The following is a 24,536-nucleotide window of genomic DNA, read 5'->3' as shown; positions in this document are numbered from 1 at the left end:
GCTGCTCAGCCTTCCCTGCCACCATCCCCTCCTTCCACAGACTCTTCTGGAGCACCCAGGAGACTGCAGCAAGTAATCCTTCTGAGCCACCACCTTACAGCAGCTCTCATACACCCTCATGAGTTCAGTCAGGCCCTTGAGGTTCAGTGGATGGATTACAAACCCCTTAGTGAGAAATATTTGAACTCCAGTCGACACAAAAACTCTTTGGTACAAACCTTTATTATCTCACACCACCTTGCCACATCTATCACTGAAACAAATGGTGGTCATATTTTTCCAGTGCCATAAAAAGCTACAGTGTGTAGAATACTTTCCATGGTTCACAGAGTAAAAATTCTTAAGGAGTGATATGTAAAGGCTTTCTGTAAATGGAATTTGGAAGAGACATTCACTCACAAGGCAACAGGCAGGCACTGCTGGCTGGAGAACACTGGAGAGGCACTATTGCACGGCATAAACACAGAGCATCCATCTCTGCAATGGATGACCAGCTGCCCTGGGACTACCTGTCTCATTACAGGCACAAAGAGAAACATCACAATGCAGGTCCAGGTATGTGTGGACATCCCACCAAAAGTTTGAGCACCACATAAGTCTTCATATCAAGGTTTGTAAAGATCATCATTGGCAATATGCAGCATTTGTCAAGCAACAATATGTATTGGTTTGAAGATTATTTTACTTTTTCCTTCAATCTTCCTGTGTTATAAGGCAAAGAAAACACAAGAAGTCACAGTAACACAGCCCCTACTTATTCTAACTATGCTGGTTATCAACAGTATTCAGAGACCACAAGTCATTTTCTCGTAGAACTCAGACCGTTTGTAAAGTTCCCTCTGGACCAGATATTGCCCAAAACCTGGGTCTTTATATTCCCTAGCAGAAATTCACTGGCTGAGTGCTGGTCACCTCTGACTGTTCCTTATGATTTGGGGCTAATTTGATCGATAACAATCTAAACATTACCCATCCTCAACCCAGTGCTTATGCTTTCATATTTACATCCTGAGCTTCTGTATCATTAGGTACTAGGAGAAGAGCAGGCTGAAAATGAGAGGAAATGTCTTATTAGAGCAGGTGATCTAGGAGAGAACAGTCTGACACAGACTCACTCCAAATTCTTCCTGCATGACTACATCAGCACTCCTCATCAGGGCAGGCAGCAAAAAAACAAATCTGAAGGAAATTTCACATAGCTGGTATGCAAAAATGGGTCAGCAACTACGCAGTGCTCATTGCTTACTACAGCCTTCAGGATGCTAGAGGCTTCTCCCCACCTATCAAACCTGCTGTGTTTGATTTCCCTAGACACATGCCCTTCCAAGAGCTAAAACAGTCCTGAGCTTAAGCTCATGTTAAACATTCACACTCATAGTGCTTCCTCTTCTCAAGCCCTGCTTGTAAACTCCATTTCTGTGGACGATAAGTCCATACCCACTGTTTTGTATGCAAACAGTCATTCAGAGATCTTAACCTGGGGAGAGATGGACAGAGCAGGAGGAAGTTACATGCCTACACCACAGTGATCATCAGGCAGCAAAAGGGTTGTGTAGATGCATGCAAGAGCATGTGGCACCAAGAAAGCTGAAGAACATAGAGATGGATTGCGGACACAGCAGCAGCCTGCCAGGGAAGAGGGAGCTTCTTCAGGCACCACAGCTTACAGCTCTCATCCTGCCTCCCAGAAAGACATCCACAATCCTAGCAGGATTTGCTGGCTGAGTGCTGGTCACCTCTGAGTGACAGACACAGCAGAAGGCACAGCTCTCCTAAGGACACCAGTCTGCTGGAGGCCTTCCACAACATGTTAGCCCAACAGAAATCTGCTCCATCTAGCAAGTATCTACAGCTTTGGTTCATTAAGAACCCACTCCTCAGGAATCAAAGTATTTCACCTTTTTCCCTAAAGACCTTCCTTTTGCTAAGATCTTTTCTTTCCAAGGCTTTAACTCTCCTCAAAATCCCCACTGCATTTCTCCTGAGGAGACTCCAACGTGCTTGGCATCTCCCAGGCAGCCAGCACTGCTACCTGCACCCTGTGCTGGGCTTCCCTGGCTGCACACAGCCCAATGTACCTGTGTGTGTCTTGTCAAAGCACCTAACCCACAAAAAGCTCAGGCACCAAAGCTGCCCAGGGCAAACCAAATATTTGCCAATAAAAGCAGGTCTGCTAAGTCCACACACAGATGGAAAGCATTTACAAATTGAAGAATTTCATTAAGAAGTTTAATAAAATACTGTAATTCTCTTCACACATCATCATCTCAGTGACCTAGGCACTTTAACTGAAAAGGAGTTTGGCTAAGATTTTTTTTCCCTCTTCAATGCACATCCACATTTAAGAAAAACCTCTCAAATCTAGGCAGCTGTTTGTACACAAAGCATCCTCTCTACCCACCGCACCTCAGAGCCCTGCTCCCACTGCCCTGGGGCAATTACAGCTCTATCACACAGACACAGCTCCCCATGTACCTCTCCACATCTATCAGTGGGGAAGAAAGAGGCATAAATCAAGAACACTTTTCTTGATGAAGTGTAAGAACTAGACTTGAACAAATGCCACTTTCCCTTCCTTCTGTGGCAGTGCTTGGCATACAATTTCTGATTTGTACAGGAGGTGAAATTCACATCACTTCCACGCTGGTTTCATTGTATAATTCTCCTGTCCTGACATCTCCTGTGAGATTAGAACTAGTGAACAAAGCTGCTTCATCTTACAAACCGATGATCCAAAGTACAGCTTGTCTAAAAAGGCCATATTATACAGTGCTTCCCACCACCCAGCAGATACATGCACACAGAATAACTCAACACAATGTCCTTCCTTCCAGCAGAGTTTGGCCTGCTCCATCAGTTGGACAAACCACTTTTGCTGATTGTCCTATTCAAGGCAGAAAACTCTTAGTTATTCATGAATTCACACGTAAATGGCTTGTAGTAGCCACCTATTGAAAGCATACAACTTCTTCCATGGAAGAGCAGCAGACTCTTGATGTTCAGAGGAAAACTTGCTGTCATATTTGACATGTGTTGGTAGGACTCCCAGCTTCCAATGACAGACCTCAGGTCTATTTTTCCAGCTCTTGATGTCATGCTGGGACAACGTCCTCTGCTCAAGCTATGGTAAAGTACTTGGTAGTAAGAACATCAGTGTTGGGTCTCTCACTGGCATTTTTAGTACTGATGAACCCCAAATGGCAACTTGAAACAGCACTTGCTTCGAGGCTCACACCCTAAGGATGGTTGGTTGTGTTTTTGTTTGTTTGTTTTTTTCCATAAGATAAAGATCAATAAACTATTTAATCCCTTCTTAAAATTGTTCCTTACACAAGGCTAATTATAGATTGCAAAATACAGATGGCAAGAAAAACCTCTTTCAGCATATATATATATATATTTTTTTTTCCATGAGATTTGCAATTATAAATTGTAATTTACTACTCAAAGATAAGAGTTTTGTGCTCAGGGATTCCATATTTTCCTTTGTGTTCTTCAAATAATTTTCTGAGTTCCTGCAGATACAGTGCATGTAGCTGTTCAACCTCTTCATTGGTGGGATTCGGGTTCTTTTTTACAAGGATGGGGCTTCCCACTGTAAATCAAACATAAGAGCAGGATTAGCTTCATTGACATCTCTTTTCAAGAGAAACCACTCTCCCTCCTGTAATAACGGCTCTGCCCCAGCTCACAGCAGAGCCACAACACAGTTTTCTTGCTCTTGGGCCTCATCCTGCCTTTCACAAACCTAATCCCTGGCTCTATTTCTCCCCAGCGTTGCTCAAAAGTCAGATAAAATGAATTAAAGCTTGCATCATTTCAGTTTGGCATGAGAAGAGCAAATGAGGAGGCTTAGCTCTAACTCAGAGCAGTTCACACCTAACGTACAACCCCTCGGGCTGCACACCGCCTTGCCACTGGGGCAGTGCTCCACGGAGACAGCTTAAAACAGCACTGAAAAAATCTCTACCTTCCCACTGTCTTCTGTTCTGAATACTACAGGTATCCAATGCGAGGTGCCTCAGCAATGAGTTCAATCACACAAACACACAAGGCTGAAGGGAAAACAGGACTGAAGGAAAGACAAATATCCTTCAGTCTACACAAAATGGGTATCACTGCACCTGTGCCAGAAATCCCATTGGTTACCTCAGCCCAGCGAGTGATAGCACTTAAAAACCCCAGAGCCTGTAAGGTGGCTCTGAGCCATACGCTGCCCACTAAAATCATTCCAGACTGAACTCCCTCCACATGTGAGGCACTGCATGAAACCTGCTATTGTGTTTCTTCAGCTGGGGCAAGATCTGGAAGGAACATGAAGTAATCCCAGAGAAGTCCAGAGGGCTGCCTCCTCCACAAAATACTGCAGTTTAAATGCAGTTAGCTAACAGAAACTTCCCATGATCTCAGTGTTGTGTTGTTCAATCACTACAATTTTTGAAAGTTGTTCTTCTTTCATTGGAAATGAATAGAGGAACAGAGCATAATAGACCTGATAAAGATTACAGAGGATCTAATCAACTCTCTGCTAGAAAAACAGAGAGATAAGAGCACCCCCAGCAGTTTTCAGAAACGCACCTGAAAATCCCTTTCAACACATATTGCTGATTCAAATTGGATGGTGTTGACTAAAGGGAAGTGAAGTGCAGCCAGGGCCTCAGAGGTGCTCCTTCTGCAGCTCTGGCTGCCAATTGCTCAGATTTAAGATGGCCAGGGGTGAGAAGCCAGCCCTGGGCTCAGCAATACCTTGAGCAAGGGAAATCACTATCCATCAAACACAGGACAGGAAGCACAGTGTCTGAGTCAGTGTCAGCTCCAGGAGGAGGAGGCTCACTGCTACCTGCCCGTGTTCTTACATGGCTAACCAGTTGGGTGAAGCACAGTGCAGCCCTGCAGCTTTCAGGAGGTGAGCTGACACTTCAAAGCCTGCGTGGAGCCATAGCATGAGCTGCCCAGAATGCAGCTTTAAAACAAAGACAGCGAAGGCAAGGGCTTTCAGGAGATGATACAGGATCTGCTGCAAGACTCTGGTCTTGCTGATTTGTAGCATTACGGTGCTTCAGCCACAGGCCACCTCTGCCCTGGCAGGAGCTATTACAATAATGAAGATTTGCCTCTAACTAAAAAACATTGTAAAATTCAGAACAGGTAGAAATATAGCCCAATGAAGAACTGCAGAAAACGCATCATTTTCATTCCAGTGCTTTAAAAACTTCATGGCTTTAAATCAAGTGACATTTTCAGCCTGCTTATGAACAATGTGGGCTTTAAAAATTAAATATTTTCCAAATTATTTTATTAGATGCACTAATTAAACATAAAAAGGGCTACTTCTTTTGTCTTAAATGTATGGATCTGATTCATACTAAAATCAAATCCTCCTTCCACTAAAGGGAGGGCCTTCTTAGATGTCCCTTATGGAAATGCCAAACAAGCTCTGCTTAGTTTTCTGTAGAAACAGAATTGATTAGTTCAGAATCCAGCTGAATAAGATTTATCCACAGTATGTAAGCAACCAACTCTTGCTTTGCACAACCCCTAGCATAACCTTTCTTTTTTTCTACCATTTAAAAAAGACATTCAGTCCTACACTCCAGTGAGAGAAGACGATAAGGATGAAAGCTTTGGGGAAAAAAGTTCTATTCTGAACTGCCTGTCAACGTGGCATGCATGTTCTTAATTAAATGTGAATGGATCTTCCCATGGGAGGAAAAAAACAACTAAACCAGGGAGTGGGAAGGAAGGGAACACCCCGGGGAGCTGCAGGGCCAACCAAGCAGCAGCCTGCTGAAGGCGTGTTCTCCCTTCTCTCCCCAGTACTAGCAAGCACCACGGTGGAATCACCCAGCTCCTTCCAACTGCCATGCTGCAGTGTCTGCACTTCTTCTCTACAGGTAAGAAATGAAGATGCTGAGCCTCTTACAAAGTAACATCAGCATCCAGAACGCACAGCAGTTCTGGTGTGGGCTGGACAACCCCTTCTGTTTCCTTGAGGACTGTTTAGACTGCTGCTGGGAACAACTATGAATAAAGAATGACTTTTGGCTTGGGACAGAAAGGGGAAAAGGAGAAGAGATTTCCCCCTTTGAAAAATATATGGAGAGGTAAATTTATATCTCACATGCTCATCTTAGATGCGTAGTAACCAGATGCTTCAGTTAGATTTATCCATTCACATAGATAACATCACAAGTGTTCACATAGAACACTTTTGCATTTTTAAACAATTGCAAACGCATTAGAAAAGGCACAAGGAACTCACCAACAGTATGAATTGGTTGCCTGAAAGGTATTAAGCCAAAACTGTACTGAAATATTCCTCGGGCATGAAACAGTGGTAGAGCAAAGCCCATTATCTTTTGCAGCTTGTCCTGTACAGTTCTGAGCCGTGAACCTCTGGGGTTTGCAACTTGCTTGAAGAGCTCATTTTCACCAAAGGAAAACACTGGGACCAAATGAGCTCTGTAAAGCAAAGAACAGTGAGAATCCCACTCCAGCCTGCACTCACACTGTGGTTCACACCAGCAGCATGGTAACTTTCCCAATAATCAGCACAGAACTTCTGCGCTCCAGAACTCATCAGTAGCAGCATTCAACTCTTCTGATACACATCTGCTTTTTGGCTGTGTATAGGTTTTGTTTCCAAAAAAGAAGTCATTCACATACAAGTAGCATTGAGTATTTGGGCAGTATTTAGCTGTTTGCTACCCATTACAACCTTTGATTAATCATCATAATAAAAATGGATAATTGTATGTACTGTAATTATGATCTTATCCACCGCTACTCCAGAAAGTCCACTCTTGTTCCACTGTGTTTTCATCTTTGGCAGGCAAAGAAGCCCCACTGCTAACCTCTCGGTGCTCCCAGCTGGGCGATGCCAGAAGCAGATCTGAGCCCTTCTCTGGCTGCTGGCTGGAATAATGCATGCACTTGAGCTCAGCATAGAAAACATGACAAAAAACAGACATCCGTACAAACAAAAGTCTGATGCCAAACTCCCTCACTGTCCAACTCCCAGACTTCTTGGAACACCGTTCTTCAGCTATTATTTTATCTGGGGTCAGATCATACCCACAGAAATCATACTAACTCACTCTGGCTCCTTCACAGCTGAGTGAATTTTCACTCGGTTCATGAACTGCATTGGAAGGAAAGGCACTGAGCAGTTTGGATTAACTAGCCTGGGCACTTGACACCAAGAGGCAAAGGTACCACTATCAGTCTTAACAGCAGCATAACCTACGATTAGATCTTAGTATGATGAAATCACATTCTACACAGTTTAAGCTCTTAAAAAATGACCAGGGTGATCCTAAGCAATCTCTGAAGGATGTTTTATTTGCTTTACCTAAGTCTTAATTTCACCCATTCCACTCAGCTTGCACTGTCTGTCAGAAACGCTACATTATAGCAGCATTGCTATAATATTGCCAAGGTGATTTCCCACAGAGTTCTGAACTCCTGAAGAGGAGGCACTGAGGGCAGAGCTGGCTGTAAAGAACTGTGGACAACCGAAACCTCCTGTATGGACAAAACACTGCTTTGGGAGCTTCTCGAGCCTGAGAGTTCCCAAATACTGTAACTCCCACTCCCTATTCCAACTGGTGTCTGCTCAAAGGTTAGTTTCTCCAATGGAGTGCATCATCCAGCTGCTTGTAAATCAAGTATTAGCACAGTATGTACCAGGCTTTCTATGTAAATACTCCATTTTTTACTACAACGCTGAGACAAACAGGAAAATCTTGTGGAGCAATAGCAACATAAGACTGAGATTTGTTCTAATCTGCATGGTGAAGGCTGTTGCAAGACACTATGTAGGAGGCTGTGACAGAGAAATAAGTAATTTCTGATTGTGAAACTAAGGATAAGTTGGCTGATTCATCATTTGTTTCACATTTTTAGGATTTCTTCACTTCATATCAGATACCTCTATTACTTTGGACCACAATGTCATTTTCAGCAGCAGACAACTTCATTTTACATACCCAGAGCATGTTTGACAAGTTCCCAGCTAAGAAACCAGTTGCTTCTCCATACTAGCAACACAAGAGCCAGGCCAGGGAGTACAAGACTCCTGGACCCTGCATCACCCTTCCTCATCCTGTATGATGCTGCACCCCTCCTTTGCCTTTTCACTTGAGTTGGAAGCTCATTTCAGATTTTGATAACTGTTAGAAACAAATGTTACAAAGGATATGTAACATATAGATATGTTATGGATGACATGTATGTGGATATGTTACAAAAAGATAAGTAACTACTGGATGCAGAGCCTTTGGCACAGGATCTCAAGACTTCAAAAGCTCAATGTCCTGTCATCATACAGTCCAACCATACAGAAGTTATATCAGGATTCCCACACTTCTCCTAGCAGCTGTTCCCTTGAACATGCTCAGACTTTGACTAGCTTGTTGCCTAGCAGTTAGGATGATCACATGTGAGGTGTACTAAGCCATTCAGGCAGAGACAGAGCATTATTGCCCTCTCAAAGCGCTCTAGACACTAATCCCCTTTCTTAAAGAGGATAACAATTATGTGAAACACCAAACTTCATAAGGCAAAAAGTGGCCCTTACTGTGTTTTGTAAGTGTCCTGACCTTGTCATCACATGTGGGGATGCTCTTGAAATCACAAGCATGAAAGGCACAGGAGTATCTAGTTTCTCAATCCAAAAAAGCTTAGATGAGAGATAAATACCAGCCTCTGTGAACTGACAGATCAGATGTACCTGGATATGCTCAAAAAAGCACTTCTAAAATTTATGGTAATAAATAAAAACTACTGATGGTGTTTAGGACCCCATTGGAATTATCAGCAGTTGAGCAGAGATTAGTGCCTAAACAAGTCTTTGCTCCGAATCCCAATTTAAACACAGAAGTGTTGTTTCTGGGTACAAATTACACTAAATTATTACTTTATCAGAAAACAGATCCTTTATGAGAATTCTAGTGATATTTATACATAAAAAAACTCTTGTAACTATTCTGTGTCAGAATATTTCTAGAAAAAAAAAATTGACCTAAGCATGTGGGTGAAAACAGCGAGCTCTGTCAGAGCCCACTTTTTTCCAGTTAATGGTTTAAGAAGAGTGCTACAGATCTGTCGAGGATTAATACTGGTTGTTCATTGCACTGCATGTCATATATAACTCTGAGTGTCTGACAGCGTAGCAGAACAAATCGATGGCTCCACTATTCCTACTACACAAGATTCTACACCAGTCCAGCATTAATAGAACTTGTACTGTGTACAACATGCTAAAGGTATTAATACCAGCTCTGTTCAGTCATACATTCATGGATGTTTGATAGTAAAAAATAAAAGCTAGCTTCTCTAGAGATTCACTCCAAAAATTCCCAGAAACCTACTTCTGGAAACAACAATCTTTAAAAGAAATTATTCAGAATGGAGATGAAAAGAAATCTTCCTGGGCTATGCTTTACAGTGATTTAATGAAACAGGGCCTAGCGCTCTTATTTACTTATTGGCTTCAAATGATAAAAAAACTCTGTTGTAACAAAACTTCAATACACAGAAGAGAAAACAGAACGGCTGCAGTCAGCAATAAAATCTGAGGTTTACTAACACTGTTTCACAATTCTTACTTTTTGCTACTGCAATATAAACCAACTGAAATAGATCACCAAGATATGCTAATAAGTCCACCTACTTCTCACCAATTATGAAAGGCAAAAGGGATTTTTCAACACTCACAGATTGGATCGAGGTGCACAGACTGGCTCTTATGTCAGATATCTGCATGTATACACACAAACAGTTCTTTCAAATTCTAATTCTGGGTTTACTATACACAGCATGTATTTAAGACTCTGCATTCAAAGTGCACTTGGTGGGACAGCCCAAATGGGATACATACCCATGTTTCAAGGCCATTTTAATGAAGCCCTTCCTCTTGAGAATGTTCAAAGTCAAACTCCCAGGATGTGCATTCAGAGATTCCTCTGCTCCTCCAATCACAATGACGGATGCATGGCCGCCTCCCGCGTTATTCAGCACGTATGAGACGCTCTCCTTGGAGGCAGAAACCATTCCTTTAGGAGCAAACATTTCGAGAGTGATTCACTACAGCTTCATTTGCAAGTACTGTGGAACTCATGAAATATTTTTAAATAGCGTCTAAATGATGTTTCTAAACACTTAAAGCACGTGACAAGAGTTTAAAGATTTGGGTTCAACCTCCTCACTCTACAAAAGATTTGGTCTTAGATCTAAGTCCTTTAATTTCACACTTAGGAGTTAAATTATTTGCCTACCACAGAAATCTGAGATCTTCAGGGAAGAGTATGTCCTTCTGCCCGCTCAACACAACTCACTCCCACATTCCATGTCAAAGAACTGGACAGCTGAATTGCAGCAGATAAAGCCATAAAGCACAGAGGGCTTAACAGAATGATTGGTGAACTTGTTAACTTAAACACAGATCTATAGTGCCAAGCTGATTCTCTTCTCTTCAGAGCTCTTAGCAGCAGCTTCACTGAAGGCAGGGGCACAGCAACATTAGAAAAAGCAGGAAAGGCTCAGCTGTTTCAGCTTATGATGACTACATCAGCTTATTCCCTAGTAACCAGAACCTGCCACTCAAACTTATTGAGGCTAATCCCTTCTTGCTTGAGTAGCAGTACTTTCCTGGCGCTGCTGCCACACTGATACTTCTACTCAGAGGCACCACTGACATATAAGCCCATAGTATTGATTCGGACCTTGCTCTGAACTTGGTACACTGAGAAATCCCCTTTCTACCAGGAATATCCAACCCCTCCAGAGTTCCTTTGTACAATAAATTCTTACTGAAAAGGCTCCTAGTGGTACCACTCGCACAGAAGCAACATTTAGTCGTATTGTGTTGAATTAATACTCAGCTTCTAGAATAAATAGTATTAGATAAAATCTACCTGGCTTTTTTTTTCACTTTTTGTTTTTTTTGGTTGGTTGGTTTTTGGTTGGTTGGTTCGTTTTTGTTTGGTTTGTTTTTGTAGTGCTGTTTTGGGTTTGTTGTTTTGTTTGTTTTAGTCTGGTTGTTTTTTGTGTTGTTTTTACAGGGCTTCCATCAAAACCTGCTCTTTGAATGTTAAGTGAAGGCTTCTTCTTTCTATCTCCCACTGAGACATAGCAACATGAATTATGAACATCTCACAACAAAAACCAACAATTGTGATCTACTTGTCAGAGTTGGCTACCAAGAGAAATAGCTTGCTACTGGAGCAAATTCAGAGCACTCTGTAAAAAAAACTATTTGCCACATACAATTTCACAGTCACTATTACTCTGAAAAAGGCAGCTGGCCTGAACCCTGCAAGTCATTTGAGTGATGCTCTTTCACCAATCAACATGTATTTTCTCAAAGAGAAAGCAATGTCTTTCCTTGGGACAAACTCCTCTCCCTTTTGAAGTGGAGGCAGGGCACTGCTCCCATCACACAGCAGTTCAGCTCAGGGAGAAAAAGGCTGGGAAAGAAAATAGTATGCTACAAGCATGGCTTTTAATAATGAAGATTTTGTAAGTGTTTCATAATTTGACTGATAACCTGTATTATACTGAAGGGTCCCCTTTGGTTTATCAGCTACAGACCAGTGGAAAAGAAGCTAAGCTGCTGGCTATAATGTAGCATGTTTTTACTCAAGATATTTCTCATCCAGCAGTTAAATATTTATTTCTGTAGGTCAAGATGGCAAAAACATGTAAACTGACTTTCAGGTTAGGCAATGTTTAAATTTGTCTTCTTCCATCACTATCAGTCATTCAACTTTGCAAGCCTGAAAAAATGCTCTAAAATATATCTATATATTCTTTTTGCATGGAGAGGCATCCAGTGGAAAGCTGAAGTAGATGTAGATTTGCAATTCCAGGATCAGTCTAAACATCCTAGGAATGTTTCCCATATGGAGCAAATGAATAGCTTGTCTGAAATCAGTATCTATGTTACAGTCAGGACTAAGAGCTAGCTCTGTCTCCCAAACCTCCTTTTGTCCACTGCACTGTACTTTCTCAAATGCTGCAGTTCAATGAATTTAAGTGAAATAGCTCCTCTATTAATCCACTGTGGGGAAACACTAGTCAGTGACAGAACTGTAGTCCTGATTTCATAACACATTTTTCTATTTACTAATCTCTATTGCATGCTATTTTTGTCTTTTATTATTGCACTACTAATGACCAGTATGACTCCTTTATGACAAATGCTATACAGAACAGTGAAAAAAAGTGTCTGTCTTTACAGTTTATATCTGTTAAAATTACACAAATTTGAAATGTGGGACCTTAGTCAGAAGTAGGTAATTGACTTTTGACTAAATCTGTTTGTACTGAGTAGGACTTTAAGCTTTACAGGTGAGAGATTATCCTCAATTTGTTTTTCAAGCATCATTGCACAATGACTGAATTACACTATACCTTCATAAGCTGTCCTCCTCTTGTAAATAACTGCTGCTTAGCACTGCTGTCTCTCAGTTAGAGGAGAGACCAGCATTTTTTCATTAAACAAAAATGGCTCAGTGATATGAGTGGCAAAAGAAAAAACCACAGTCCTACAGTCCTGAAACCCTCCAGCGAATCTATTGGAAGCTCTGTAGGAACCTTTTAGCCATACACACTCCCGACTTCCCAACCAGCAAAATTTCCTTGGTATCAAGGTTATTTCTGAAGCACAGCCTCAGGCTAATGTCCAAACCAATGTTCAAAATGCCTCTTTAATTCAATTCCCCACTTTGAGAACCACTTACTAAATCGTTCATTCTCACAACACATTTAGGGTAGGGTGAAGGAACAGTGATTGCTTAAAAGCCACCAAACAGGTGCCAGAGTTCAGCAAGGGTGGGAGGGCTGAGCTAGGGCAGGTTCTGAGGTTTGGAACAGCAGGGTGGGGAAGAGAAAGCGAAGCTCTGGAAAACACCTCTGACCAAAGGGTACAGAGAGAGCGTGGGCTGCTGGAGGCTCCTTTCCCCTTGCCTGGCAGGCAGGCGACAGACAGGTGACATGCCCATTCAGTCCCTGGCTGCCTTAGCTCCTGCTCTCCTTCCTACCTTCTTGCCACATCTAGAAGTAAAAGACAAAAATCAGTTTTGCAGTGACACTCTCATGATCAGCAATTACTCGCCCTATAACTGTTTATTTCTTCTAGCTATGATAATGTTTTAAAAGGTAGAGATATAGGGTTTGACCTTAATATTTCAGATTTAATAACTAGTATTAACACCCAACAGTTCTCTCTTAGAAAAGCAATTACTTTGAACCTGTTCCTGCTGTTCCTCTTTTTTTTTTTGCAGTGTATCAGCTGTATTGCATCTGCTCAGACTTCCACTAGGATCAATTTTAAATAATGATACATCAGACAGTTTAGCAAAATTAACAAACTTCCCAACAATTTCAAAATTTTGCAACCAGAATTCAGTTCATCATATAACAGGTCCAGATAAACACCAGCACTGATTATTCTGAAGTGAAATTACAGCTTACAGGTACAGGATCATATCATACATTTAAAACAGAAGGTAGAAAATGTAGTGAGAGCTAAGACAGTCTGCTTTTACCTACCAGCACTCATTACATATTCTCTGAAGAAAGGACAGCCAAACCAGATGGGCATGATATGAAGATATGGAGTAAGTCCGGGAAATAAATTTTTGAAACTTGGACCAGTGCAAAAGTTTCCAAAGGCTCCAGCCACCAGCACCCCATGAGGGTGAAAGCCAAGTAAGTAGTTGTGCTTTGGATCCAAATCTGAAGTTTTGATTAGCTGAAAAAGAGAGACAGTGGAAGACATTTTAATTCTTGTATCACAGCTATTCTGAAAAACAATGAAGCATGGAGGCTGCATATTGACATACTGACATTAGTCCATGCCAACAGCTATTCAAGCTGTCTCTTTTAAAACGTTTACAGTTCGGTGAGAAACCTTTTACTCACCTGAATGGGGAAGTATTCCCTGAAGTAATTCCAAACAGTCCAATTCTTGACCCACTGTGACCGCCTGCCCCCAGCGCATGGCGTTCCCCAGTCGAGGTACAGCCACAGCAGGTACAGAACACCAAGGAACCAGAAGTTGCTCAGAATCAAGAGCACGAATAATCCACAGCAAAACTGCCCTGCAGATGAAGGAAAATAAAACAAAAATCACATAACTGCTACTAATCGCTGTAGGATTGGTTGGTTGTTTTTGTTTGTTTGTAGACCTTGAATTCCCATTGTTATGGGAATATAACAGAATATACACACACTGAAGTTAGCTTGTTCACAATGTGTGAAAAAAAATAAAATAAAAAAAGATGCAATATTCCAGTGAACCAGAAGTTGGCAGAAGAGGTGCAAAATGGAAAAAGGCTGCAGCAAGACCTCGTATTAATGGAAATGGTGTTGGGCAATTCTTTTTCCTTTCTGCTTCTTTATTTCTCTACATATATGACATGGATGGTACTTCTCCCTATGAAAGGTGCTCTGTTGCTGACCAAGCAGAAGCACTAGACAAAACCAAAATAGCAAAGGTTCCATTTCAGCCTCTGAACGTGTCACTGCAAAGAGAAATTCACCATTTCTTTGGCGATACAGTAGCAGTTTTACACCCTGCTACTTTCAGACCCAGGTAAATAAGAATTGTGGCATCCTACAATATAAATACACACAAAATACACAATTATACACAATTCAAAAAACTAAAAAAAAGCAAAAAAAAAGGTTAAACATATGTTATTTTGGGGCTCAAATCTGAAATTCAGGAAAACTCCCTATGGAAACATTACCCTTGTAGGACTTGCAGAATTTCGTGCTCTTGCAGCAAAGCAAACAGATGTGGGCAGCCAGCAAAAACCAGGGCAGCAGTACGTGCTGCTGTCTGCCCTGCAGTACACCTTACATCAGCTGCTTACTCTGGCTTCTTGCAAGTACAATGCATCAGGTGCATGGATAAGAGTAATTCAGCAGATGCTAAATTCGAGGTGACCCTGGTTTTGGTGCTGTCTGTTCATATGACAGCAAGAAAAACAGGACTTAGTCCTCACTGGAAGACTCAACAGGCAGAGTTGCATCACACAGGCATTATTCTGTGGCACCTCAGAAAGCAGCCTTTGAAGAAGCACGTTGTATATCTCACAGCTGACAGTCTTTCATGAAGGCAATACCCTGCTGCTTCCCAAAAGAAGTTGTACCAGTGAAACACCCTGGGCTAGGTAAAGAGAGCAGAGTAAAAACATCACAGAACTACAGCAGCCAATAATTTGACTAACACAATGTAAACGTTGGCAGCATTTATAACTGTGAAATAAGCAACAAACCAACTGTAGAAAACCACTCGTCTTAGTTAAGATGAGCTTCATTAAAGATTTTCCCTAGCAGAGTTTACCTGGGAGCTGAAAGCTAACAGCAGATTCCCTACATCAGGGAAGTAGGTTTTGAGATGTTGAAATCAGAGCCTAATTTGGCATATAGGCAGTCCTGCTTTTCCTCCAACCTGAATACTTATTTCTTCCTGAATTTCTCCCAACTCACCCCCTTTGGCCCCCCTTTTGCACCTCTCTGTGCCTTCAGTGTAGAAATGGATATATTGTTATGAGGTAACTGAGTATTACTGCAGAATGCAAAAATGGGCAAAGCTGCTGGTTAGACTGTATAGGAAAGGGATGAATATTCCTGGCAGGGAATGAGCAGAAAAATAAGGAACTGCATTTGTTTACAGGAAAGAACAGAGAACAACCCCCAGCCAAAACTGAAGCAGGATCAAACATCCCTGTTGCGAAGGATGCTCCACAGTTGTTTCAGTAGAACCAGGACAGAAGGCTACTGCTTCTACTTAGACCTTCAAAGTCAGTGTGGAGAACCCCCAGAAAATGGCAGCAGGTTCTAGGGAGTACCTTTACCACGGGTCAAGGTGAAGGAGGACACTCAGTTGCACTTCTCCTGAGAGAGAACTCACTGGGAATCCCACACTGGCAACACTTTGAAATGAGGAATAGAAGGATTTGGAGGAAAAGCCCTTAACTATTCTTTGAAGTAGAAGAAATCGTGAAATAATAGAAATTACCATGAATGATATCTGGACAGGATACAAATGGTCACAGGTTATATTTGAATAAGAACAGTAAGTTTTTTAATTGCCATCAATTAATGAATTTCAAGTTCTCATGAGGAAGTTGGTGTTTATGTTCCCTAGCCTTTCTTTCAGAAGCACTTTTGGCTCAATGCAGAATCATGTGGCTTTTAAGTACCAGTTACTAGCCAAACAGCTGAAAGGGGCCTTGGATCAAAGCAAAGCATCCTTGCTATGAAAGCTAATTAAATCAGCAGTGTGAAGTACTAGATAGTGCTATTTAATGCCATGCAGACATATAGTGGAGACTAGCAAGCTCACTGCTTTGCTTTAGCTAGAACAAAACTGGAGCCAAGGTTACTGCAGAAGGTACAGGGAGTCGAGTACACTGCCAACACTTCCTAGAGCTCAGCATCTTGTAGCACAAAGCCCATTTATTATTGCATTCACAAGGAAATATGCAAAGCAAATTCCTTCTACCATACCTCCTTATTATTTCAATGCATTAACTCATGGCAAGATGAGTTAAACACTGCTGACTCAAAACCAATGAGCCTGTAAACACAAAACCTGTATTTTCACCTTCAGAAAAGTCAGTGAGTAACCACTTTAAATTCACAAATTCCAGGGAAAAGGTGAACGACATGGAGTTTGTCACTTGGCTGTATCGTTGCTCCCTCCAATGTACTTCCAGCATACACTGTAAGTAATTTTTGAATGAATTTGAATTAAAGCTTTGAAAATATTTCAGTGGTGTTTTGAAGCAGTGGGTGGAAAAAAGGAGAACAACATGGATTAGAAGATAAATCAATACTACGAGATTCCCAACATCTGGTTTGCCAGCCAAAACTGGGCTAGTGACTTTTTAAGTTTCTTTTCCTCTGTTTTTCAAATTATAACATGGGGATACCATTCTGCTGTGAGTGTGATGAAGAAAATCTGTACACAGTGTAAGCTGGTAGTACCAGCAGCCATCTTGCCCAATGATGCTTGAACACCTGCTGTTTCACTCAGCAATCTCATGCCCTGAGATTGCAGCAGCAAGCACCAAATCCATAAAACAGTTAAATAGCACTGAGATAGGAAGTAGGAAACCAGTATACTGGGTTGGTAAACATGGGCAATCCCGCCAAGTGGAAGCTCCAAATCCATGTGCACTTATAAAAGAGCTGAAAACATCTGAGTAGTATCTGCTGTGAGGGCCCCCAAATCTAAGATCACCAACAAGAAGAAAAGCCTCCCATCGCTCTCAGAGCAACAACAGCTCATGTTGCCAGTATAGACTCTCCAGAGCACTGCAGTAATCAGTACCTTCAGCTTGCCTTCCAAAGCAAGGCCACTCACATCAAGCTCTCTGGGTGCAGGAAGGCTCAGACAGCCCAAATTCTGCTGCAGGTCCCGCTGTAACTGCAGCATCTGCACACCCTTAGCAATGCTAAGAAGGCTGTCAGAGCTGGGCAATTTGAACTTCATCCCTCAGAGGATGAGGTAACTGGGACATCTCTATGCCACTGGGATTATGGTGAATAAATATGCTAGTAGATATGTGATTTTTAATACTTATACTCCACTGGGCTTTGAGCATGAATGCCTACCAATACGTAACACAATCCTGCACAGAAAGCAAGCTAAAAATTTCATTTCTTACTTCGTGGCCATAGGGGAAAAATAAAGATAGCATCTTCTTTAACAACTGCATTGACATACCTACCACAGAACAGACCTTTCCTCATCCTTAAATCTTCAGAGCAGCAACACTTCTGAGCTGTGTGTGAGGAACAGAACACTGGAGGGAATGCAGAGGGAGAACGATACAGCAATCTTTTAGTCCCTAATGAACACTTTTTTCCTCTCTATTATCACTCAAGGTAACACTGATAAGTTGATATTGTCATTGCAAACAATTTCTCCCTGCTTACTGGATGCTTTTGTTAGGGAAAAGAAAAAAAACAACTAAAAAGCAACTTCTGGAAGCACTTTCTAAGTTATCTATAACTAGTAAAGAAAGGGATAGAAAGCACAGGAACTTGCTGCCACTTTCTACCTGCAGCAGATATGGACTTCCAAACAAAACTTACATCTGCAACAAAAAGGAGCTAATTTAAACTAACTGCACTGGAAAGTAGTTAAAATCCACTTAGATTTTGTAGCCATCTTCAGGATAGAGATGACAAGGAGGTCAGCATTGTTGAATAGATCACTGTTCCTTCTTGGTGCATTGGTCACAGTCCAGAGCCACAGTCACAGGATATTTGAGCATTCCTACCCAGGGAGTTGTATTTCAACACTACCCTGATAACAAATACAAATCCCCAGATGCCAAGGTTTGGAAGGTTGGTTTAAAAGCTTGTTTACTCTGCAATTTGGTTCTATTTTCAAGCAAGTATATCTTCCACTGGCAAATACTGATAAACTAGAGATACAGAGCATTAGGTACTATTATCTGTAAGACAGAGCTGTCTGGATACGGTAAATCCCTGAGTTACTAATTACCAAATCCTGAGACAGCACACCAAAGAACATATAAGTCTACAAACTTCCTACACCTTTTATTCCTCCTTAGGCAATCAGTGTTAGTTAAGCCAGGTTGCCACACTAGATGGCCACCGGCCTGACTGAGCACAGCCATTTTTCTGTTCTTATATACACACAGACATGGCTAAATTCCCTCCCTAAGATGCAGGTAACAGAGCTAGCATTCCTAGAAATACTAGTCAGTCAGGCATCAGCAAATACCCTGTTATTCTGTGATCATACATCAGTCCCTGCCCGAGGGTCAGCAATACACATCCGGGCTAGGTGAGTACAGAGAGGCATGAAAACAAGCACACTATCAGCTAGCTAGCCAGGAAGGGCTCGTGGCTTTCAGAACAACTTGTCTGTTAAGGAGAGAGAAGAGCAAAGCTTTGAAGAAGAATGAGATAGTGGTTTTGTTAGCCAGCCAGCTGATGAATCAGTTTAACATAGGGTAACACAGGGTAACAAACCATCAAGAAATGTTTGGGGAAAAGGTTATTTTGCTTTCTGTTATGAGCACATCACAGCATGCACCTGCTTTCTCATGCTGAAGTCACTTGTTATTCCAGTAGCAATATCTCACTCTGTGGCAATTGTTTCATCACTTTTATTATTTTGGGGAAGCCAGAATCACAACTCAAATTGTCTCCAGCCAAATTCAGCTAAGAGTGTTTCATCCTACATCCACAGAAGTTCGATTGCTAGAGGACAAGGTGTACATCAATATACAGTTTCCTTTGGCATATTATCTTGTGGCTTCATGCATATTCTAGTTTTTATTATGTATTGATTTAGTATTATTATTTTGCAAATAAACACAGGAGTGCACGTGTAACACTCGCTTCCCAACTCCCCAGTAAGGGCAAGCCAAGTCCCACCACTGCTGGGCATAGAAAGTAAACCCTAAAAGAGGTACCATGCGTGCCTCAGCTCGAAACTAAATCCTGGTACCTTGTCCAAGGATTGAACACATTTTATCTCCCTCCTTCACTGCTTACTGTTACTTGATTTATGCGTATTAGAGTGGGAAAAAGACTGCCAAGCTTAAAAACAAAGATCACAGAATCATAGAATACCCTGACTGGAAAAGGATCCTCAAGGATCCTAAAGTCCAACTCCGTGGCTCCACTCAAGACCACCCAAACCCAACACCTGAAAGTGGTGTTCCAATGCTCCTTGAACTCTGGCAGCTCAGGGCTGTGCCCACCGCCCTGTGGTGCAGAACCTCTCCCTGACCCCAGCTCCCCTCCCCAACACAGCTCCATGCCGTTCCCTCAGGCCCTGTCACTGTCACACAGAGCAGAGCTCAGTGCTGTCCCTCTGCTCCCTGTGAGGAGCTGCAGCTGCCATGAGGGCTCCCTCAGCTCCTCTGCCCTGGGCTGAACAAACCAAGGGACCTCAGCTGCCCCTCACACTCTTGCCTTCCAGACACTTCTCCATCTTTGCAGCCCTCCTTTGATGCTCCCTGATAGTTTTATGCCCTTCTTATACTGCAGTGCCCAAACCTGCTCCCAATGCCCATGGTGCGGCCACACAGTGCAGAGTGGGACCACTCCTTCCCTCACCCGGCCTGATGCACCTCAGGGTATGGATGGCCCTTTGGACTGCCAGAATACACTGCTGGCCTACGTTCAACTTGCTGTCAACCAGAAACCCCAGATCCCTTTCTGCAGGACTGCTCATCCAGGACTGCACAATCCCAGGTACAGAATCCAGCACTTGCTCTTGCTAAATTTCATGTGGTTGGCAATTACCCAGCAATCTGATTTGTCAAGATCTCTCTGCAAGGCCTCTCCACCCTCAAGGGAGTCAACAGCTCCTTTCAGTTAGCATCATCTGCAAGCTTACTATAACTTCAAACCCTGTATCCAAGCAGTTGATGGAAACATTAAATAGAATAGGCCCTAAAACGGAGCACTGTGGAAGCCCAAACCAGTAATACCCCTTGTGTTCACTGCCTGTCACAATTTATTTTGAGAATGGGATGCAATATGGGAACAATGCAAGCTCTCTGCTCTTGCCCCTAGTCAGCCCAGCAGCACTAGCAAGCTTGCAGATCTCATTTCTCCAGGTGATGTTCTGCTTGGGATTTGGCTGGAAAACAGCACAGGCAGCCCAGAAGCAGCCACCAGCACACAGCAGCATGCACTGCACAAACCTGGAGTCAGACCTGCCCTGAGACTGCCAGTCCCTGGCCAGGCCAACGAACAGTAATTACAGGCATAAAACTACATTCACCAAAATCATATCTTGCTTTTTTTTTTTTTTTTTCCTCCAAAATAAGATATTCTGAAATTGCAACAATTCATATATTTGCTGTTTCAGCAGTGAAGCACTAATGATTTGACACTAAGCTTCAGCCTGAAGCTTTTCTGGATATGACAACAGCAGACTTTGATACTTTGGTTTCCTAGACTCCAAGCTGATACTTTTCTTTGAAAAGCAGCAAGCCCATTTAGAACACTTTTCTCTTTCATGGAACTTGACCTAAACTACTGCAGCCTGCTGCACTTAGAGCGCATGAGAAAGTAGCGCAGAGCAGGAAACTGTTAGACTAGCTCCTAGATACAGTTCATAGTATTTCAGAGTTCATTTTTGCTTCTGGAGTCATGGATAACCAATAGGAGAACCAGGGCTACAATTAAAAACTTGTTTTTTTGGTTTTTTTTTTTCTCCTGTTTGAGGGCAAATTTTGGCAGCTTACATTACAGAACAGGAAAGCACAGGAACTTACACTCTGCATTTTAAGGAGGTTCCTTTTGTTTAATGAAATGCTGCGTACATCTATACAGCTTTTTAGAGGCAGAGACATGTTTATTCTGCCTATGCTCTAAAGCAGAATACATTTGCAATACAGACCTAGCCCAGGCCAGTAAGCAAAACGAAGAAGCAGAACTTACCTGTCCTTTGTTGACTGATTAGCTCTTTCTACAAGTGGTGATAAGCAATTGCAAACTGAAGATTCACAGTGTGAGGTAACTATTGCACACAAGTACTTCAGCCCAAACTGCCCACAGCCTTTAGTCTTAGCAAAAGGGCATTTTCAACCATGATATGAAAACCATGCAACAATGGAATCCCGAAGAGCCAGGAGCAAAAACCATCACAAACACTTTTTACAAAACATGTAGGTACTCTTTAATAGTCCTAGCCAGGAAGACAGAAATCAGTGCTGTATTTCCAGTCTTATATCTAAGTCACATGGATTCAGTGTTACAACAGACTCAAGTTCCCCTTACAGCACCAAATCACTTTTTCATATCCTGTTTCCCAGATTTAAATGATGTCTTTACCTGGTCCAACTTTTGTCTTTCCAGGCACTAATTTTTAGAGTTCTCTAACTTTGTCTGTTCATCCTCTGAGCTATTTTATTCAGCTTAGGTTGAATAAACACATCCTAGATGAACAACAGTTGGAAAAAAAGCCAATACCCTATTTATTCACCATATAATATCTATAATAGAAACTATTAGTTACCATCTCATGTTACCTGGAGGTTTTTATGTGAGAAAGATTGAATTAACAGGAAAGCGTTGCCTGGTATAAACTAGTTTGAGCCACTCTAAACAAACAAACAAACAAAAAAAAACACAAACCAAAAAACCCCCACAATAATAATACCCACTCAAACACTACCCCCAACCCCACAACCTTCCCTGTGATCAATTCACACAGTATTCCACTTGTGCCTGGGTATTCTCTGCACGACCTGAAAGCATCACTTTTGAATTCAAGAACTTAAGAACTCTTTCCACAGCTGGTAGCTCAGTGAACACAAAAAGGATAAAGGACAGCTAAACATAACCACAATCCAAAAGGTTAAGAACAAATCTATTGTTTTGGTTCTTATTTAGGATTCAACCAAGTGATCTTTTTCTGGATCCAAGTGAAATTTTTTAACCCTCCCATTCTGACTGACACGTGACTGAAATGGTGCACCTATAAAATGACAGGGTCACTTCAGAAAGCTCGAACAGTAAGTGAAAGTACAGGCAGATTATTATCAGCATCAGTTCAGCCTCTTTTTGAGCATTAACAAACTGTTTCAAGGCCAGGCTGGATGTGGCTCTGAGCAACCTAGTCTGATGGTTGGCAGCCCCGAACATAACAGGGGGGTTGAAACTAAATGATCATTGTGGTCCTTTTCAGCCCAGGCCATTCTATGATATGATACGATAGTTCACTCACTATTCAACGTAAGCAGCTATAAGACCACCTCCTTGCCAGCTTCCTTAGTGCCAACTGCAGAAGACAGCTGCCTGTTTCTTCTACTTAACTTAGCAAGAGGGGATTTCTGCTGCTCATTCACTCCAACTAAGCACAAAATGACAGGATTTTCTGTGTTCCTCAAGGAAGTAGCAGCACTGCCACCCCATATATTGGGATAAAAATTGTTTTCTCCCACTGCTACTTGGCATCCACTGTTCCATTTAAACCAGAATAATGAGATATGCTAAGATTTAATTCAGTAATATAGACTAAAAAGCACATACTATTTGCAATGTAGCCACAGACATAAACAGCTGGGCATTATATGTCCAACCACATATAATTTAGAGGTAAAATAAACAAGACAAATGCTAAGGGTAAGTCTGTAAAGATGTTCCATATCCTCTGTGCTTTCCTCACATACATAAGTGATTTGGGCACGGTCAAATAACCCTACAGCAGTCTGAAACACATCACACGTACATCTGAATGACAGTATATTTCAAAGATGTACAAGAAGCTCACATATTCCCTTTCTCCTTGCAAATCCTGAAGCACAGACGATGGCAAAGTGTTCCAGGGTTACACGCAGTCGGTCTCACCATACCTTAGGTCAGGTCTGCCCCATAAAGTACTCACACAGAGCCCTGTTAATCTACACGGGCTGGGGATCTGGTCACAGAGGATTACAGATCAGCTTACCTGATGAAGTGACTCATTTTATCAAATTGCAGATAACTAGCCATCAGATTTGCTGCTGCGATTAGATTTTCAGTGATAAAGAGCCTTCCTATTAGGAAAGCTGTCTGCAGAACAATTGAAAGAAGTTCACTAAATAAAACTGTCAGTAAGCATGTATGTTCTTCATTAGTTTACTGAAACAGTTGTGTTACTGGCTGGCAGTTCGCTCGAGCTGTCAAACTTTATTAATCACCTACTTAAATGAGAAGTTCATTGAATTACAGCATATTGAGCTATGTGACAGCAGCATCAGTAAAGTCTTTATGTGGCATTCCCTACCAACTTGGCGTTAGCTGTCAGAAGGCTGGCAGGCAGCTCAATGAGGACGCCGTCCTAGCATTTTAAGAACATATTCTTAAAAGAATCCATAGAAAGGAAGAGACCCGGCAAGGAAAAGCCAAGCAGAGCCATCAGAGAAGAGAAGCGCCTATCGCAGAGGCGCGACGCCCAGCCCGCCCGGGGCCAGCGGCAGGCAGGGCGCGGAGCGCACCGCTGCGCACAGGTGTCCGCGGGCGAGAAAACCCCGATTCGACCCTTCTCGTTTCGGGAGGGACGGGAAAGGAGACGGGGCCGTTACCCAGCAGGAGGAAGGAGAAGATCCACTGCAGCACCGCGACGGTCTGGATCCTCCTCTTCAGGGGGACATTGATGGGAGCGAAGCGGACCTTCATGCTGAGCCGCGCGGGCGCCGAGCGGGAGCTGGGGAGGCACGCAGCGCCCGGCCCGCACCTGCCGCCTCCCGCCCGCGCCCCGCCCGCCGCCAGCGCTGCCCACGGCCGGCACGGCTCCAGCGGGCGGGGCCGGGCGGCGGGGGCGGGGCTCGGGGCCGGGCGGCGGGTCCCGCGGGGCCTCCGGGCTCAGCGCTCGCCGTAGCCTCGTCTCCCCGTGCGGAAGCCCCGCGTCCGCGCCTCGTCCGCGGCCCCGGCGCCCGTTCGTCCGCGCCGGGCCCCGCGGCAGCTCCGCCACGCGAGCCGCGTGCGGGTAGGGGCAGAGACGGGCAGCCCCGCGCTCGCGAGGTACACCAAGAACG

At 42.8% G+C, this 24,536-nt stretch overlaps 1 protein-coding gene across 1 annotated transcript; it reads right to left on the bottom strand.

The window, feature by feature from the left end:
- Positions 1–204: 204 nt before the first annotated feature.
- Positions 205–24,256, bottom strand: MOGAT1 (monoacylglycerol O-acyltransferase 1). The gene is made up of 6 exons (XM_031596388.2): positions 24,084–24,256; positions 13,927–14,105; positions 13,555–13,756; positions 9,881–10,055; positions 6,263–6,462; positions 205–3,595 (listed from the first exon to the last, which is right to left on the bottom strand). The coding sequence occupies exons 1-6, from the start codon at positions 24,175–24,177 to the stop codon at positions 3,441–3,443; spliced, it is 1,005 nt and encodes a 334-aa protein (XP_031452248.1). The 5' UTR covers positions 24,178–24,256; the 3' UTR covers positions 205–3,440.
- Between the last annotated feature and the right edge of the window lie 280 nt (positions 24,257–24,536).

This window comes from Phasianus colchicus, chromosome 10 (genome assembly GCF_987193195.1).
Source record: "Phasianus colchicus chromosome 10, bPhaCol1.hap1.1, whole genome shotgun sequence".
NCBI classification, from domain to species: domain Eukaryota; kingdom Metazoa; phylum Chordata; class Aves; order Galliformes; family Phasianidae; genus Phasianus; species Phasianus colchicus.
The sequence above is the reverse complement of the archived record's forward strand: the minus strand, read 5'-3'. Positions and strand labels throughout refer to the sequence as shown.